Raw genomic sequence first — 17857 nt, 5'->3', positions numbered from 1 at the left:
TCACATGCCAAGCCATGTGCCTTGTTGTCAGGCTTCATTGCTCTGAGGAAGGGGGACTTTTTCTAATTCACTCAAAGGCATCATATGATCAAACCTCAACCTTGGTCTTTTCCTTTATTTTTAGGTTATTCACCCTTATCCTCACTCCCAACCTTAAATGGTGTGACTCAACTTTGACTTTGTTTCCCATTTGCCATCTTTTATTTGAAGGGTGCTGAGAGAGGAAAAAGAGATATTAGGGCTGGAGTGGTAAAATGGAATTCGAGAATGATTTATACCCACAGAGAAGGGGGAGCATAACATTTATCCTTGCTCCTTCCCCCTCAAATAGTTCAGCCCATCACATATTTTTGGACAGCCTATCTCGTGCTACATACTATGTGCACAGCCTTAAGGAAAGTTCGGGCCCTGGCCTTTGAGAAACTCACTGTCCAATGGGGAAAGAAAGCACATTACTATATCATTACAATGGTAAGTGCACCAGTCAATGCACCCCCTCTCCCATATACATGTAACAGTACAGGGAGTAAACACTAACACTGCTGTTAGTGTTCCTATAAAATGTTCTTGGAGCAAAAGGTAGGGCAAGAGGTATTAATGTGTGCCCTGTGACAAGAAGAGACATGTTCAGATCTGAGTGTGGCACAATCTTAGGTAGAAAGGGTATGGATTAACTGGGTCTTGGTAGGTCTTATGTTCTTTTTGCATGCTATACAGGTTAGTGTGCAGAAGTGAAAGTGTCCATAATAACCAAACCACTCCATCAGGTTAGGTCTGGGGAAAAGCAGCAGCAAAAATGAGTGCTTACTTCTGGGCACAAAACGGAAGTAACAGACCTGATTTACTCTGCGGGCAGCCAGCTGACTACCTTGTTGAAGAGGAACATTTCACAACGCTTGTATGTTTCATTGTTGTTTTGGGAGGTAGGTGGTTGTTTTTGAAACTCATCTTTCCTCTGCCCTGTGAACCTTTTGTCAATGTGGAAAGCCATCACAACTACATAACATCAAAAGAAGGGGCCCAGTGAACTGATAAGACATGAGTGAATACTGTCAATCTCGCTTCATTTAATTATAAGTAGTGTCTATTCTATATTCCTGTATTCAGTAACATTTGCTGAGCATGGTAGTGAGGTAGACATGTAAGAAGAACAACTTAACTTCAAGGAGCCCTCTCATGGGGGACGTTGGCAAACACATAATTACTATGCAATGTGCTAAGTATAACTATAAAGGTGTGGTCAAGATTCTCTGCTCACAAGAAGGAGGAAGAGCTGTACACTGCCTACCTGGCCAGACCTAACCTGACCAAAATATCTGAGGCGAGAGGAGGACAATGGGAGCAAACACACAAATAGAGTCCAGGCATACAATTCATGATTTACATAATTCATGTCATTCATTTTGTCCATTTTATTATGGCTTTTGGTGTGATCTCTCTTCAGGGAAGATAAATAACCCACCCCAACCCCAAGAAGAAAATTAGGAAAGACTTCACGAATAAGGACCTCTTAAACAATGATTAAGAATTCAATAGGTATAGAGAATGATATTCATGCAGATCAAGTAACATATCCAACACACAGATGCTTTAGCCCACAATTCAACACTAGGGATTAGGAAAAAGGAAAAATAGCTGCTTTAAAACCCTTTCTGGAACTAGGAATACTATACAGAAACAAATAAACAAATGTGTATAAACTCCTTCAATTTTACCCATTGTATCAAGGAGTGAAATTGCTTTCTTTGGGAATCTTTAATATACTCACTAATGACCTTGGTCCCTTTTGATATCACAAGGTGCTGATGACCATGGACTAGCTCTATATCCTTTGTAGAGACAAATGCTCCAGTAGTAAAGAGCATTGCAGAAATAGTGTAAAAAACATATCTTTATCTGGTCTTACCTATAACAAATACAGATGCTCCTTGATTATCAGGTTGTGTCCTAATAAACCCATCATAAATTTGAAATCTTGTAAGTTGAAATGCATTAATACAGCTAACCTACTGAACATCATAACTGAGCCTAGCCTACCTTAAAAGCTTTCATAACACTTACATTCGCCTATAGTCAGGGGAAATCATCTAACACAAAGCCTATTTTATAATAAAAGTGTTTACTATCTCATGTAATTTAGTAAATATTGTACTAAACATGAAACACAAGAATAGTATGAGTACTCGAAGTACAGTTTCTACCAAATGTGTATCACTTTTGTACCATCCCAAAGTAAGTCGAGGCCTTCTGTATTCAATTAATATTTAATGATGTGGCTTAACTTATGACTGGAAGTCAGGAAATGTAGAATCTGGGATGCCAATGAATCTTACCCCAGGCATAAATTAATTGAATTATAGTTTATATATTGTCTCTAGAGGCAATGAAATGAATAACTTTAGATAGAGTAGAGGTTTCAATGCAAGAAAATGCAGATAGAGAATAATGAGTGGCTTTTGTTACTAGTGTCATGAAGGCAGTTTTCTCTATAGTTAGAGCTCAGTTAAATGTGTTTCTGGCTTTTGGGAAAATTTTAGAAATATGTCGCTGTAGCTTAGGATGAGGAATTATTAATAGAAGGTGTACTATGTAGATGTAAAATTGGGCTTTCCGTAATTTCTCACCATCAGATCCATTAGTAAGAAACCCATACGTTATTCTGATGTGTCACTGGGCAGCAAATTGGAAGCTGTTGAAATATCAATATTTTCCAGATTCACCTGTGAGAGATGCCTCATCATGTGTCATATCCTTAAGAGACAGCATTTATAACAGATGTCAGTTATTCATCCACAAGAATATGACACTCAGAAGATTAAAATTAAGTAACTAGAGAAAAGAAAATTAATTAAATTGCTTTGAAGCTTATCATGTTTAAATAACACATACATGTATTTCTTTAGGGCTTTTGAAGATGTGTTTAAAGAATTCCGAAGTCACTGTTTTGACGATTCTTTCTCTGTTGGGATTCGTGATAGGACAGATGGCCTACATTTCTGTTGAGGTACTGTATGTACAATAAATTAGAGAATAAAGGAAAAAATGCCAAAAATAAAGTCCACTCCCATCTCATCCCTGAATGCATGGAATGTTTTTTCTTATGGGAACAGCTACTCAAAAAGTTCTATCTGGTATTTAAAAATTTGAAAAATAAAAAAACCACACAGTAAAGGACACATCAATTAGGGAAGCTTCAAAAGAGCAGTAATAAGAGGAAAATGTGGCCAGGTGGTGGCTCACGCCTGTTATCCCAGCACTTTGGGAGGCTGAGGTGGGTGGATCACTTAAGGTCAGGAGTTTGAGACCAGCCTGACCAACATGACAAAATCCCATCTCTACTAAAAATACAAAAATTAGCTAGGAGGGGTGGCCCATGCCTGTAATCCTGGTGACTTAGGAGGCTGAGGCATGAGAATCTCTTGAACCCAGGAGACGGAGGTTGCAGTGAGCTGACATCACACCACTACACTCCAGCCTGGGCAACAGAACAAGACTGTCAAAAAAAAAAAAAAAAAAAAAAAGAAAAAAAGAAAACAAGGAAAGAAAGCAAGGAAAGACCATCTCGGCTAACATGGTGAAACCCCGTCTCTACTAAAAAATACAAAAAATTAGCCGGGTTTGCTGGTGGGCCTGTAGTCCCAGCTGCTCTGGAGGCTGAGGCAGGAGAATGGCGTGAACCCGGGAGGTGGAGCTTACAGTGAGCTGAGATCGCGCCACTGCACTCCAGCCTGGGCGACAGAGTGAGACTCCGTCTCAAAAAAAAAAAAAAAGCAAGCAAGGATAATGTGTTTGCATTCTTGGGTTCATCATCTGCTTCTGAAGCCTTGCTCTGGCTTCCTTCCCCTGCACACATACACTGGTTTCTTCCCTGCTCTTGCCTTATACAAGGCCTGCTTATAGGTTGAGGTAGGAGAATTGCATGAACCCGGGAGTCTGAACTTGCAGTGAGCCGAGATCGCGCCACTGCACTCCAGCCTGGGCGACACAGCAAGACTCCGTCTCAAAAAAAAAAAAAAAAAAAAAAAAAAAAGGGCGGGGGAGACCTGCTTATAAAAGGTAGCAGTTATGTTCATCATGAGGCAAGGTCACTGCCAGATTAAATGTAAAACTTGCTTCATATAATATGTACCATAGATACAAGAAAACATTCATTCATTTATCAACCTAGTATTAACTTCTGATTTCAACTGCATAGCAGTGTGATCAATAACAATTTGCCTCCACTCATTCCTTTATTTTTTTAAAATGGAGATAATGCTTGTACCCATCTAGGATTGTAAACGCTTCTTCCTAATCTTCTGAAATACCACCAGTACTATTAGCTGCCATCTTTAGAGTGTTTAATAAGTGCCAGGCTCTCTTTTAAGTGCTTTGTATTTATTAATTTATTAGTTTATTAACTCTTGAGTTAATTTATTCACTCTAACAGCAACCCATTGAAAACAGATACTCTATTTCCATTTTATAGATGAGCAAACTGAGGTATAGGGAGGTGGAGTAATGAAAGTTAAACTATTGATTTGGCCAAAATAAACTTTTTAGGAGGGAATATTTATAGCACTTCAATCGTTGTTGTCGTATTTTCCATTAATCTGTGTACAACCTTCATGATTTATGTCTTATGTATAAAATCTGCTATTTTCTATGAATTATTTTTCTCTACTGACTCACTTAAAGATTTAAAAATCCTAAGCCAGTGTCTGTGAAACAAGTACTTGTTTAAGATTCTTTCCCTCGGCTGGGCGCGGTGGCTCAAGCCTGTAATCCCAGCACTTTGGGAGGCCAAGACGGGCGGATCACGAGGTCAGGAGATCGAGACCATCCTGGCTAACACGGTGAAACCCCGTCTCTACTAAAAAATACAAAAAAACTAGCCGGGCGAGGTGGCGGGCGCCTGTAGTCCCAGCTACTCGGGAGGCTGAGGCAGGAGAATGGTGTAAACCCGGGAGGCGGAGCTTGCAGTGAGCTGAGATCCGGCCACTGTACTCCAGCCTGGGTGACAGAGCGAGACTCCGTCTCAAAAAAAAAAAAAAAAAAAAAAAAAAAAAAAAAAGATTCTTTCCCTCACTTAAAGTGAATTGAAATAAACCCTCACTTAAAGTGAATTGAAATAAACATATAACAGTCAAATTAAAAAATGCTTACCTGTGAATCACCAAAAATATTTTCTGATATCACCAGCAGTAGGGATACCACTTTTGCACACCACAAGCAGTGTTTGTGTAGCCCAAAACCACTCAATTCTCTGGTGAATAGAGGTCTATATAGATAACTTATCTGGATGGCTAGATCAAGAAATCTACCACAAGACCCTTAGGACTGCCCTTGTAGATACTCTCTCATTAGCTGTATACTGAAAGATTCTAAAATTTATATTGATTGACATAGCATCAACCTAATTTCTAATACTTGGAAATGGTAGCACACTAATTTCTTGTTTGCCTTTGTTACTTTAGGTGCACCAAATTGTCTACCCTCTTCTAAGAACATCAAGTTTTTCACTTTATTCTTACTTTTCACCTTTAATTATATTTATGGTTGCTTTGGATGTAGACTTTTATATACTCAAGAATATGTTTTGGCAGGTAAGAACACATTTAAAACAAAGTATGATCAATTCTTGCTTATGCATGTTGATAGAGAATATGGCTGCCTATATAGATGATTAATAATTCACAAAATCTCGTATTTTATTTGTTTTACCATCTTCATTCTACAGAACTACTAACTAAAAAGAGTTGAAGGGAGAGGAAAGGAATTAGTATTTGCTGAGTGACCATTGTGACTAGGCATTCTCAGTGTAAATATCAGAGTAAATATCATTTTCATTTTGCATATGAGCAAACTGAAGCTTAGAGGTCACAGACAAGGATAATAAATGTCAGAATCTGGATTCTAGTCCCACATCTGACTTAATCTCAACTGTTTCTGTAGATTTGCCCATTTTCCCTGTAAAGATTGTTACTTGTGCCTTCTCTCTTTTTTTCTTAATCATGCCTGTTGTACTGTTTTATTTCTTTTTTCAGAGAACACTTTATTTTGGTTTTATTCTGTTCTTTCTAACATCTGAAATTAATATTCGATTCATTTTTAGCTTTTTTTGTTTTCTGTGTGTATTTAAGGTTTTAAATTTTCTTTTTAGTGGTATCCCACATGTTTTGGTTTTTAGTGTACTCATCATCATCCAGTTCTACATTTTCTTATACTTTTTGATCCATTAATTATGTAAAAATTGTTTTGAATTTTCCAAATATGATGTTTTATTATTATTTCTCTTATCACACCATGATCAGAGAATGTGTTTTATATGTCAATTCTTTCATTTGTGAAGACTTGCTTTGTAGGCTTGTACATGATTTTTTTAAATGTTGCGCTGTAAAAATGTATATTCTCTATTTAGTGTAGGGGTCTAAATTTGTTCAGTAGATTGTTTTATTAATTATGAAGTTCAATCTTCTATGTTTTCCCAATACTGTTTTTCAGTTCAATTTAATAAATTTCCCCTATCACTGTGGATTTATCAATTTCTCCTTGCAATTATGTCAGTTTTTACTTTATACAAATAGAGGTTGTTTTGAAGTGTCTACAAGTATTGCTATTTTTCCCAGTTAATTTTTTTCTTATTATTTAGTTTCCCTTTTATCCCAAATAATGCTTTTTGCCTTAAAACAATTTTATCTGGTATTACTATAGTTACATCAGCTTTATTTTGGTATTTGCCTGCTACAATTTTTCCATCCTTTTGTTTTCAAGATTTTAGTATCTTTTTAAGAGTATACAGTTGGATTTTTAAAATTTTACAGGTTGATAATTTGTGCTTCTTTTTAAAAACTAGTTTAGCCCATTAGTATTTATTGTAATTAAAAATAGATTTAGAAGAGAAAAGATTTGAACAGATTTGAGACACCAAGGAAGATATATGGATGGAATAAAAGCACTTGGAAAGATGCTCAACATGGTAAGTCATTAGAGAAATACACAACTAAAATCACAATGAGATACCACTATGTACCTATTGGAATAGCAACAACAAACCTGTTAATGCCAAGTGCTGGTGAAGAGATGAAGACAATGAAACTTGCATACATTGTTGGAGAGAAGGCAAAATGGTACAACCACTTTGGGAAACAGTTTGGGAGGTTCTTATAAAGTTAAATATATACTTGCCACATGACTCACCAATCTCACTCCTATGTATTTACCCAAGAGAAATGAAAACTTATGTTTACAAAACCTCTACATGAATCTGTATAGTAGCTTTATTTATAACCTCAAATGTCCGGAAACAACTCAAACGTTCTTCAACTGGTTAATGGATAAACTGTGGAACATCTTACCATGAAATATTACTCAGCAATAAAAAAGGAATGGAGTATCGATAGGCACAACAAGGAAGAATTTAAAATGCATTCTGCTAAGGGAAATAAGCCAGCCTCCAAGGGGTACATTATGTAATTATGTAATTACATTCATAGACCTTCTAAAAATGGCAAAACTATAGGTCTAGAGAACATCATTGGTTGCTAGGGAATGGGGTTGGGGAAAAGAATTGACCACAAAGATGTAGCATGAGGAAATTTTTGGGAGTGATGTATCTGTCTTGTGTCTTAGTTTTGGTGTGATTACATAACTGTATGCATTCATCAAAACCCATATAACTGTACACCAGAAGAGTAGATTTTACTGTTTCTAAATTGAAAATAAAGTTTTTAAAAGAAATATATTTGAACTTTTTCTCATATATTATTTTATCCTTTTATTTGCCATGCTTTGTCTCATTCTTCCTTTTCTCAATTAATTGAATTAATTCAGTTTCCTTTATCCCCTTTGTTCCTTCTACTAATTAAAAAGTTTCATGTTCTATTTTTTGGTGGCAGGCATTTCTGGTTGCTTATCCAATATGCAGTCTCCCTCTCTTTTTCACTAACAGAAACTTAAAATTTTTCGTTTGGTATGGCAATAGGTCTAGTGTAAAATATCATATTTCCAAGCATCCCTAACAACTTTGGGACCCTAAGAAGATAGTTTGGCCAATGAAAAATGTACAAAAGTTCGCTGAATGGGTTTCTAGAAAACCCTTAATAAGGGGGTTAAATCAGCTGGCATGTGCTTTTTGCTCTTTGCTTTACCTCTCTTTCTGCCTGGAGCCTTCCCAGTGGTCTAGAATGAGTATTCATCTTGAGATTGTGAAGCAGTGAACATGAGAACAGGCACTATATATGATTGAACATGAAGAGAAAAAAGAGCCTGGGTCCTTAAGAGCATTGGGAGCCAACATACTAACATAAGCCTGTTTATTCTGGATTTAGGGTTACTTGAGGCGCGGTGGCTCACGCCTGTAATCCCAGCACTTTGGAGGCCAAGGCAGGCAGATCATGAGGTCAGGTTTAGTAGAAACCCTGCTTCTATTAAAAATACAAAGAATTAGCCGGACATAGTGGCATGCACCTGTAATCCCAGCTACTCGGGAGGCTGAGGCAGCAGAATCACTTGAACGTGGGAGACAGAGGTTTCAGTGAGCCAAGATTGCGCCATTGCACTCTAGCCTGGGCAACGGAGTGAGACCCCATCTCAAAAACAAAAACAAAAAACAAAACAACCGAAATCTCCATTTATTGACACTATAAGCGCTCTTTTCTGTTAAATGCAGTCAAAATTGCTATATTCCTAAATACAATTCTCTTACTGGTTTCGTACATTTTTAAAATCTTAAATTTTAATAATTATATTTGATTTAACAAGTCTAAAGCTAAATGTCTCTACCTTCCTCCAAATAATGCAGGAACTTCCGAATGCTTTAATTATCCTTTCTCATCTTATATTTTATTACATTATTGACATAATACTACCATCCCTGAAATTAGTCATTATCATTATTATTACAATTGTAATGTTTTAGGTACCAGTGCTTCTCTACACTCATCTACATGCTTACCAATTTCAATTTCTTTGCTCACTGCTCCTTCTTGCATCCAACTCCATCTTTCTGGATTCAGCTTCCTTTTTCCTGAAGTTTTGCTCTAGCAGCTTTTTAAAAATTATATTTTTAAATTGACTAATAATTGTACATAGTTATGGAATACATAGTGATCTTTCAATATATATAATGTATAAGGATCAGATCAGGGTAATTAGTATATTCATCATCTGAAACATTTATTATTTCTTCATGTAGGGAACATTCAATGTCTTCCTTCTAGCTGTGTGAAACTATATAATATATTGCTGTTAACTATAGTCATCCTGCAGTGTTATAGAACACTAGAACTTACTCCTATCTAGCTGTGATTTTATGTCCTTTCCATTAAAGGTCTGTGAGTAGTCATCTTTTTAAATTTAGTGGTCTTTGTTTCTCTGAAAATGTATCTATTTTGTCTCAATTTGAATAATACCTGAGCCTAATTGTTGCTCTTGAGACAACTGCTATCAATCTAATTGTCATTCTTCTGTGAGTATGTCTTTTCTTTCTTTTAAGATTGTCTCTTTTTCTTTGGTGTTCTGTACAGTAGTCACATCTTATCCACCATTTCACTTTCCACAGTTTCAGTTATCCAAGGTTTCACTTACTTGTGGTCAACTATGGTTTGACTATATTAAATATGGTTCTCAAATTAAGAACTTGCTTTATGAATCTGGGTGCCCTTGTGTTGGGTACATATATATTTAGGATGGTTAGGTCTTGTTGAATTGAACCCTTTATCATTATGTAATGCCCTTCTTTGTCTTTTTTGATCTTTGTTGGCTTAAAGTCTGTTTTGTCTAAAATTAGGGTAGCAGCCCCTGCATTTTTCTGATTTCCATTGGCTTGGTAGATTTTCCTCCACTCCTTTATTTTGAGCCTATGGGTGTCATTCCATGTGAGATAGGTTTCTTGAAGACAGCATACCATTGAGTCTTGCTTTTTATCTAGCTTGTCACTCTGTGCCTTTTAAATAGGTCATTTAGTCCATTCACATTGAAGGTTATTATTATTATTATTATTTTGAGATGGAGTCTCATTCTGCTGCCCAGGCTGGAGTGCAGTGGCACAATCTTGGCTCGCTGCAACCTCCATCTCCCAGGTTCAAGTGATTCTCCTGCCTCAGCCTCCTGAGTAGCTGGGATTGCAGGAGCACACCACCATGCCTGGCTAATTTTTTGTATTTTTAGTAGAGATGGGGTTTCACCGTGTTGGCCAGGCTGGTCTCAAACTCCTGACCTCATGATTCACCTGCCTCCCCCTCCCAAAGTGCTGGGATTACAGATGTGAGCCACCGCACTCGGCCAAGGTTATTATTGATATGTGTGGATTTGATCCTGTCATTGTGTTGTTAGCTGTATATTATGCTGACTTGTTTGTGAGGTTGCTTTATAGTGTCACTGATTTGTGTGCTTAAGTGTGTTTTTGTATATGCTGGTGATGGTCTTTCCTTTCCATATTTAGTGCGCCATTCAAGATCTCTTGTAAGGTGGGTCTAGTGGTAATGAACTCCCTCAGCATTTGCTTATCTGAAAATGATCCTATTTTTCCTTTGCTTAGAAAGTTTAGTTTGACTGGATAGGAAATTCTTGGTTGAAGACTTTTTTCTTTAAGAATGTTGAATACAGGCTCCTGATCTCTACTGTCTTTTAGGGTTTGTGCTGAGAGGTCCACTGTTAGCCTGATGGGATTCCCTTTGTAGATGAGGCATCCAAATAGGAAGAGAGGAAGTCAAACTATCCCTCTTTGCAGACAACATTATTCTATATCTAGAAAACCCCATAATCTCATCCCTAAATCTCCTTCACCTGATAAATAACTTCAGCAAAGTTGCAGGATATGAAACCTGTATATAAAATCATTAGCATTGCTATACACCAAAAACAACCAAGCTGAGAGCCAAATTAAGAATGCAATCTCATTCACAATTGACACAAAAGACTAAAATACCTAGAATACAGCTTACCAGGGAGGTGAAAGATCTCTACAATGAAAACTACAAAACACTGCTAAAAGTAATCAGAGAAGACACAAACAAATGGAAAACATTCCATGCTCATGGATAGAAAGAATCAGTATCATTAAAATGGCCATAGTACCCAAAGCAATTTACAGATTCAATGCTATTTCTATCAAACCACCAATGACATTCTTCACAGAACTAGAAAAAACTATTTTAAAATTCATGTGGAACCAAAAAAGACCCCAAATAGCCAAAGCAATCCTAAGCAAAAAGAGCAAAGCTGGAGGCATCACGTTACCCAACTTCAAACTGTACTACAGGGCTACAGTAATCAAAGCAGCACGGTACAAAAACAGATGCATAGACCATTGCAACAGAATACAGAGCCCAGAAATAATGCTGCACACTTAAAACCATCTGATCTTCAACAAAGCTGATAAAAACAAACAATGGGTAAAGTAGTCCCTAGTCAATGAATTGTGCTTGGATAGCTGGCTAGCTATATGCAGAAGGTTGAAATTGGACCCCTTTCTTACATCATATACAAAAATAAACTCAAGATGGATTAAAGACTTAAGCATAAAACATAAAACTATAAAAACCATGGAAGATAAGCTAGGAAATACCATTCTAGACATAGGAACAAGCAAAGATTTCATAATGAAAGATGCCAAAGGCAATTGCAACAAAAGCAAAAATTAACAAATAGGATTTAATTAAACTTAAGAGCTTATGCACAGCAAAAGAAGCTATCAACAGAGGAAACAGCCTATAAAAGGAAACCCCATCAGGCTAACAGTGGACCTCATAGTTTGCAAAAAATATTTGCAAACTATGCATGTGACAAAGGTCTAATATCCAGCATCGACAAGGAATTTAAACAAATTCACAAGAAAGAAACAACTCCATTAAAAAATAGGCAAAGGATAAAAACAGACACCCTTCAAAAGAAGATATATATGCAGCCAATGAGCATATGAAAAAAGGCTCAACATCACTGATAATAAAGATATGCAAATCAAAACCACAATGACATACTAATTCACACCAGTCAGAATGGCTATTACTAAAAAGTCAAAAAGTAACAGATGCTGTCGAGGTTCAGAGAAAAGGGAACACTTATACACTCTTGGTGGGAGTGTAAATTAGTTCAACCACTGTGGAAAGCAGTGTGGCAATTCCTCAAAGAGTTAAAATTAGAACTACCATTCAACCCAGCAATCCCATTATTGGGTATATACCCAAAGGACTATAAATCATTTTGCCATAAAGACACATGCACATGAATGTTCATTGCAGCACTAGTCACAATAGCAAAGATATGGAATCAACTTAAATGCTCATCAATGCCAGATTGGATAAAGAAAATGTGGTACATATTTGCCACGGAATACTGTGCAGCCATAAAAAAGAATGAGATCATGTCTTTTGCGGGAACATGGATGGAGCTGGAGGCCATTATCCTTACCAAACTAATGCAGTAACAGAAAACCAAATACTGCATCCTCTCACTTCATTTAGTGGTAGCTAAATGGTAGGAACTCATGGACACAAAGAGGGGAGCAACAGACACTGGGGCCTACTTGAGGGTTCAGAAAAAATAAATATTGTGTACTAGGCTTACTGCCTGGGCAATGAAAAAATCTGCACCACAAACTCCCATGACACAAGTTTACCTATATAACACACCTACACATGTACCCCTGAACCTAAAATAAAAGTATTTTTAAAAATAAAATATTAAATGAAAAATTCCAGAAAAATTCATGAGTTTTAAATTGTGTGCCTTTCTGAGTAGTATGATAAAATTTTGGGCCATTTTACTCTGTCTTGCCCAGGAAGTGAATCATCCCTTTGGCCAGCATATCCACTGTGTATACATTATCTCCTGCCCGTTAGTCTCTTAGTAGCCATCTCAGTTATCAGATAGAACATACAGTATCACAGTGCTTGTGTTCATATAACCCTTATTTTACTTTATAATAGCTCCAAAGTGCAAGAGTAGTGATGCTGTCATATGGTTATGCTTGTTCTATTTTATTATTAGTTATTATTAATCTTTTACTGTGCCTAATTTATAAATTAAACATTATCATAGACATGTATGCATTTAAAAAAACTATAGTATATATAGGGTTGGGTACTATCCATGGTTTTAGGCATCCACTGGGATCTTGGAACATATCCCTTGCAGATAAAGGAGGACTATTTTAGTTTCACTGTGATGTTTCTGGGTGTTAGTATCTTTTTATTTATACATATTAAAACTTCGTATGGTTACTAAATCTGAGAATTAATATATTTCATCAATTCTAGCCACATTTCGGCTATTATCTTTTAAATATTTTCTATACTCTGTTATTTTTATTTTTTTGAGATGGAGTCTTACTCTGTTGCTCAGGTTGGAGTGCCATGGCATAATCTTGGCTCACTGTGACCTCCGCTTCCTGGGTTCAAGTGATTCTCCTGCCTCAGCCTCCTGAGCAGCTAGGATTACAGGCATCCGCCACCGTACCTGTCTAATTTTTGCATTTTTAGTAGAGATGGGGTTTCACCATGTTGGCCAGGCTGGTCTTGAACTCCAGACCTCAGATGATCCACTCGCCTGGGTCCCCCAGAGTACCGGGATTATAGGAGTGAGCCACCGCACCAGGCTTGTTATTTCATTCTTAAATTCCCATTAGTTGTAGATTTTCCATCATATTCTCCATGATTTTTAATTCTCTGTCTTTTATCTCTCGGAACTGTATTGTATGTAATTTCCTAAAGTTTAGTTTCCCATTTACTACTTTAACAATATCTAACCTACTGCTAGGCTTAATTGAATCATAAACATTTTTAACCTTTTTTCTTTTCCAATATATACATTTAATGTTATAAGTTTCCCTTTAAGCACTGCTTTAACTGCATCCCTCTAGTTTTGATGCCTTATTTTCTTTATGATTCAGCAAAAATATTTAAAAACTTGGACAAAATGGAAAATTCCTAAAAATATGTAATTTGCCAAAACTTACACTAGAATTTCTTTTTATTTATTTATGTATCTATTTTTTTTTGAGACAGAGTCTAGCTCTGTCACCCACGATGGAGCACAGTGGCATGATTACCCCTCACTGCAACCTCGACCTCCTGGGCTCAAATTATCCTCCCGTCTCAGCTTCTGGAATAGCTGGGACTACAGGCACATGCCACCATGCCTGGCTAATTTTTTCTTATTTTTAGTAAAGGCAAGGTCTTGCTCTGTTGTCCAGGCTGCTTTCTAGACTTCTGGCCTCAAGCAATCCTCCTGCCTCAACCTTCCAAAGTGTTGGGATTACAGGCATGAGCCACCGTGGCTGGTCTACTCTAGAATTTAAAAAGACCCAAATAGTCCCATAATCATTAAAAATTGAATTGGCAAATAAAAATGTTCCCCAAAAAATGATACCCAAACTATTTTAAATGTAAGTTATGTGAACCAGTATGAAAGATAACACCAATCTTAGGTCTTAAAGACAAGAGTAACAGGGGAAATCCTCCCACACTTATTTTGTTTTATTTTTAGAGACAGAGTCTTTCTCTGTTGCCCAGGTTGGAGTGCAGTGGTAATATCATGGTTCATTGCAACCTCAAACTCCTGTGCTTAAGCAATCCTCCCACCTCAGTTTCCTGAGTAGCTGGTACTATAGTTATGCACCACCATGCTCAGCTAATTTTTAATCTTTTTTTTTTAGAGGTGGGGGTCCCACTATGTTTCCCAGGCTGGTCTTTAACTACTGAACTCAAGAGATCCTCCTGCCTTGCTTCCTAAAGTGCTGGGATTATGGGCATGAGCCACTGCACGTGGCCTCCTCCCTTACTTATTTTATAAGGCTTGTTTAACCTTAACACTAAAACTATACAGGAATATTAAGAGAAAGAAAAATCATAAGTCAATGTCACCCACAAACATAGAACAATTCTACACAAAATTTTGGCACAAATATATCCAGTAACATATAAATAATAAAAACATAATCAAGTTGTGTTTATTTCAGAACAAGTTAATTTAACATTTAAAAAATTCCTTAATGTAATTCATGCTCTTAAGAGATTTAAGAAGAAAAACCATATGACATTACAATAGATAAAGAAATAAAAGGACCTAATAGGCAAATTGTGGAAACCTCACAGAAAGTAAAACAAAAGACAGAGATGGAAAATAAGAAAAGGATTGAATAATACAACTATTTTTTTCCTGAGGATAATTTTGAAAAATAAATACTTTCTTATACTTGGGCATAAACAATGTATGCATAGAAATTACAAAACTCTGTAAATCACTTAATCTCAAGCATTTCATGGCCTCCCCTTTCTCTATTGCAGAACTACTTGTTTTACAATTAATAAAAGGTAAAGGGGGGGATTTTCTGTGAATATTTTAGAGTCTTGGTATATAAATTTGTGTCATGTACTAGATACAATATGTCAGGAACAATTTACTTTCCAAACTAATCAGGATATGTTTTATATAGAAGCAGGAGAAATTTGCATTCTGTTTTAAGAACCTTTCAATATTGAGAACTATCGAACTGGAATAACAACAAGAAAGATCATTGAGTCAGTCTTTTTAATAGTAAGGTAGAATCTTGCTTATTTGAAAGGGGCGGTTTCTTTGTGGCAGGTGGTTAAACTAGAATACCTTTTAAAGTTGTCTTCCAGGGTAATTGTATAACATTTACAACCAAGATCTGACTCTTAGGATATAAGTAAATGCCATCATGCCATCTTTAGATGTTAAGTCTAATACTGTGTTATGAATTGGTTCACAGGTCTTGTTTACTGGAATAATTAGCTTTTCTACAGCAAGCATCATACTTGGATATGTGGTTATAAAATTCAATAAAGCTTCATGGGATTTGCAATCTTGCCTACTCTTTAGCATCACCCTTGGCATTACAGATCCTCTTCGTTCTGTGAATTCACTAAAAACTATTGGTATGTCACATTTATTTATCTCTCTTATCTTGAAAATGTAAGGGTACATTATTTTCTTTTGATTACATTTTTCTTGCATGAATTGTGCACCCAGAAGAATAAGAATCTGTGCTTTTTTTTTTCACCTTGAGAGGTAGAGCACTGATTGACTTGAAGGAGACAGTGTAAATAAGACAACCACCAAGGAGATGAGATAAATAGCGCCAATTATAATCTCCAAGGAACTTTTTCAGTTTTTTTCAAAGAAAATGTAACCTTCTAGAAGGTGATAAAAATTAGCATTCTTATTCTGTTCCAGTGAATTCTCAGCCACAAGGTAGATATTCTAAGTTGGTAAGTTTGTTTACCAATAAGAAGAAACATTAAAGATCCGTAACGAGACTATTCCAAGGCCTTGCTACCTCTTGTTAGAACTGCCTCCATTTGAAGTAGCTAAGGTTTGGCAGGTGGTGGAGGGGGTTATAGTTTATCTTCAAGAAAAGGGGTAAATATATAGTCTGGCACTCAAATATATTACTCAATAAAAGCTTATTCCCAAGAGGACTTGGAGTCCTGCACTATTTCCCATATTATTTGGTAAGGTGGAAGATGATTTCACTCTGAAATATCCCCCTATTGTCAGGTTTTTTTTTTTTCTTTGTTTCTTCTATAAACAACAACAAAAATGGGATACTTGCGCAGAATGTGCAGATTTGTTACATAGGTATATGTGTGCCATGGTCGTTTGCTGCACCTATTGACCTGTACTCTAAGCTCGCTCCCCTCACCTCCACCCCGCAACAGGCCCCGGGGTGTGATGTTCCCCTCCCTGTGTCCATATATTCTCATTGTTCAACTCCTGCTTATGAGTGAGAACATGTGGCGTGTGGTTTTCTGTTCCTGTGTAAGTTAGCTGAGGATGATGGCTTCCAGCTTCAGCCATGTCCCTGCAAAGGACATGATCTCATGCCTTTTTACGGCTACATAGTATTCCATGGTGTATATGTACAACATTTTCTTCATCCAGTCTATCATGGATGGGCATTTGGGTTGCTTCCATGTTTTTGCTATTGTAAATAGTGCTGTAATAAACATGCGTGTGTATGTGTCTTTATAGTAGAATGATTTATATTCCTTTGGGTATATACCCAGTAATGGGATTGCTGGGTCAAAAAGTCAGGTTTTATTAACACAGAAGTACCAACATGAATGGCTATATGCTATGGTTTCTGTTTTTTGACTCAGAAATATTTTTCTAACAAATTTTAAAATATCAGTTGTATTTAGTGGAAATATACTACCTTATGATTGGAGTGAGAAACCTCCAACCTTTCTAGCATGTGATATTCTTATTTTCATACCCCTAGCTGGGAAAACATAGGGTTTTAGGCACTTTTGGAGGTTCTGTTCTAAATTGTTACAAGGTAGATATGTTTCTCAAAGACTCTGATCCTGTTCTCTTTTTTCTCTTTGCTCCTGTAAGTGCAATTTCTTTCTGTCTTTCCTTACCCGTCTTATTCTTTCAACCATTTGTATTTACCTCGTGTTTCATTACCTCATTTTTCTTCCTGCTGTCCTTTCTGCACTCTCTTGACTGTAAATGGTTATAATAAACTATAAATGTTATTTATTTCAGTTTCAACATTCAATTTTTTTTTCAAAAGAGTACAGTAGAAAGTCTTCTTTCTTTTCTTTTTCTCTTTTTTGAGATGGAGTTTAGCTCTATACCCCAGGCTGAAGTGCAATGGCGCGATCTTGGCTCATGGCAACTTCCGCCACCTGGGTTTAAGTGATTCTCCTGCCTCAGCCTCCTGAGTAGCTGGGATTACAGCCATGTGCCACTACTCCTGGCTAATTTTTGTATTTTTTAGTAGAGATGGGGTTTTGCCATGTTGGCTAGGCTGATCTCGAACTCCTGACCTCAGATGATCCACCCACCTCAGCCTCCCAAAGTGCTGGGATTACAGGCATGAGCCACTGCACCCGGCTGAAAGTCTTCT

General features: G+C 36.8%; 1 protein-coding gene across 1 annotated transcript in view; it reads left to right on the top strand.

Annotated features, from left to right (window-relative positions):
• Nucleotides 1-796: 796 nt before the first annotated feature.
• The window catches only part of SLC9C2 (solute carrier family 9 member C2 (putative)), a 100502-nt gene continuing 83441 nt past the window's right edge, over nucleotides 797-17857 (top strand). The window contains exons 1-4 of the mRNA XM_023207043.1: nucleotides 797-923; nucleotides 2904-3004; nucleotides 5457-5585; nucleotides 15713-15878. Of these exons, the coding sequence (XP_023062811.1) occupies nucleotides 797-923; nucleotides 2904-3004; nucleotides 5457-5585; nucleotides 15713-15878 (523 nt within the window). The remainder of the gene's footprint in view (nucleotides 924-2903; nucleotides 3005-5456; nucleotides 5586-15712; nucleotides 15879-17857) is intronic.

Source organism: Piliocolobus tephrosceles, chromosome 1, assembly GCF_002776525.5.
Source record: "Piliocolobus tephrosceles isolate RC106 chromosome 1, ASM277652v3, whole genome shotgun sequence".
Taxonomy (NCBI): Eukaryota; Metazoa; Chordata; class Mammalia; order Primates; family Cercopithecidae; genus Piliocolobus; species Piliocolobus tephrosceles.
This window is presented reverse-complemented; position numbering and strand designations above follow the sequence as displayed.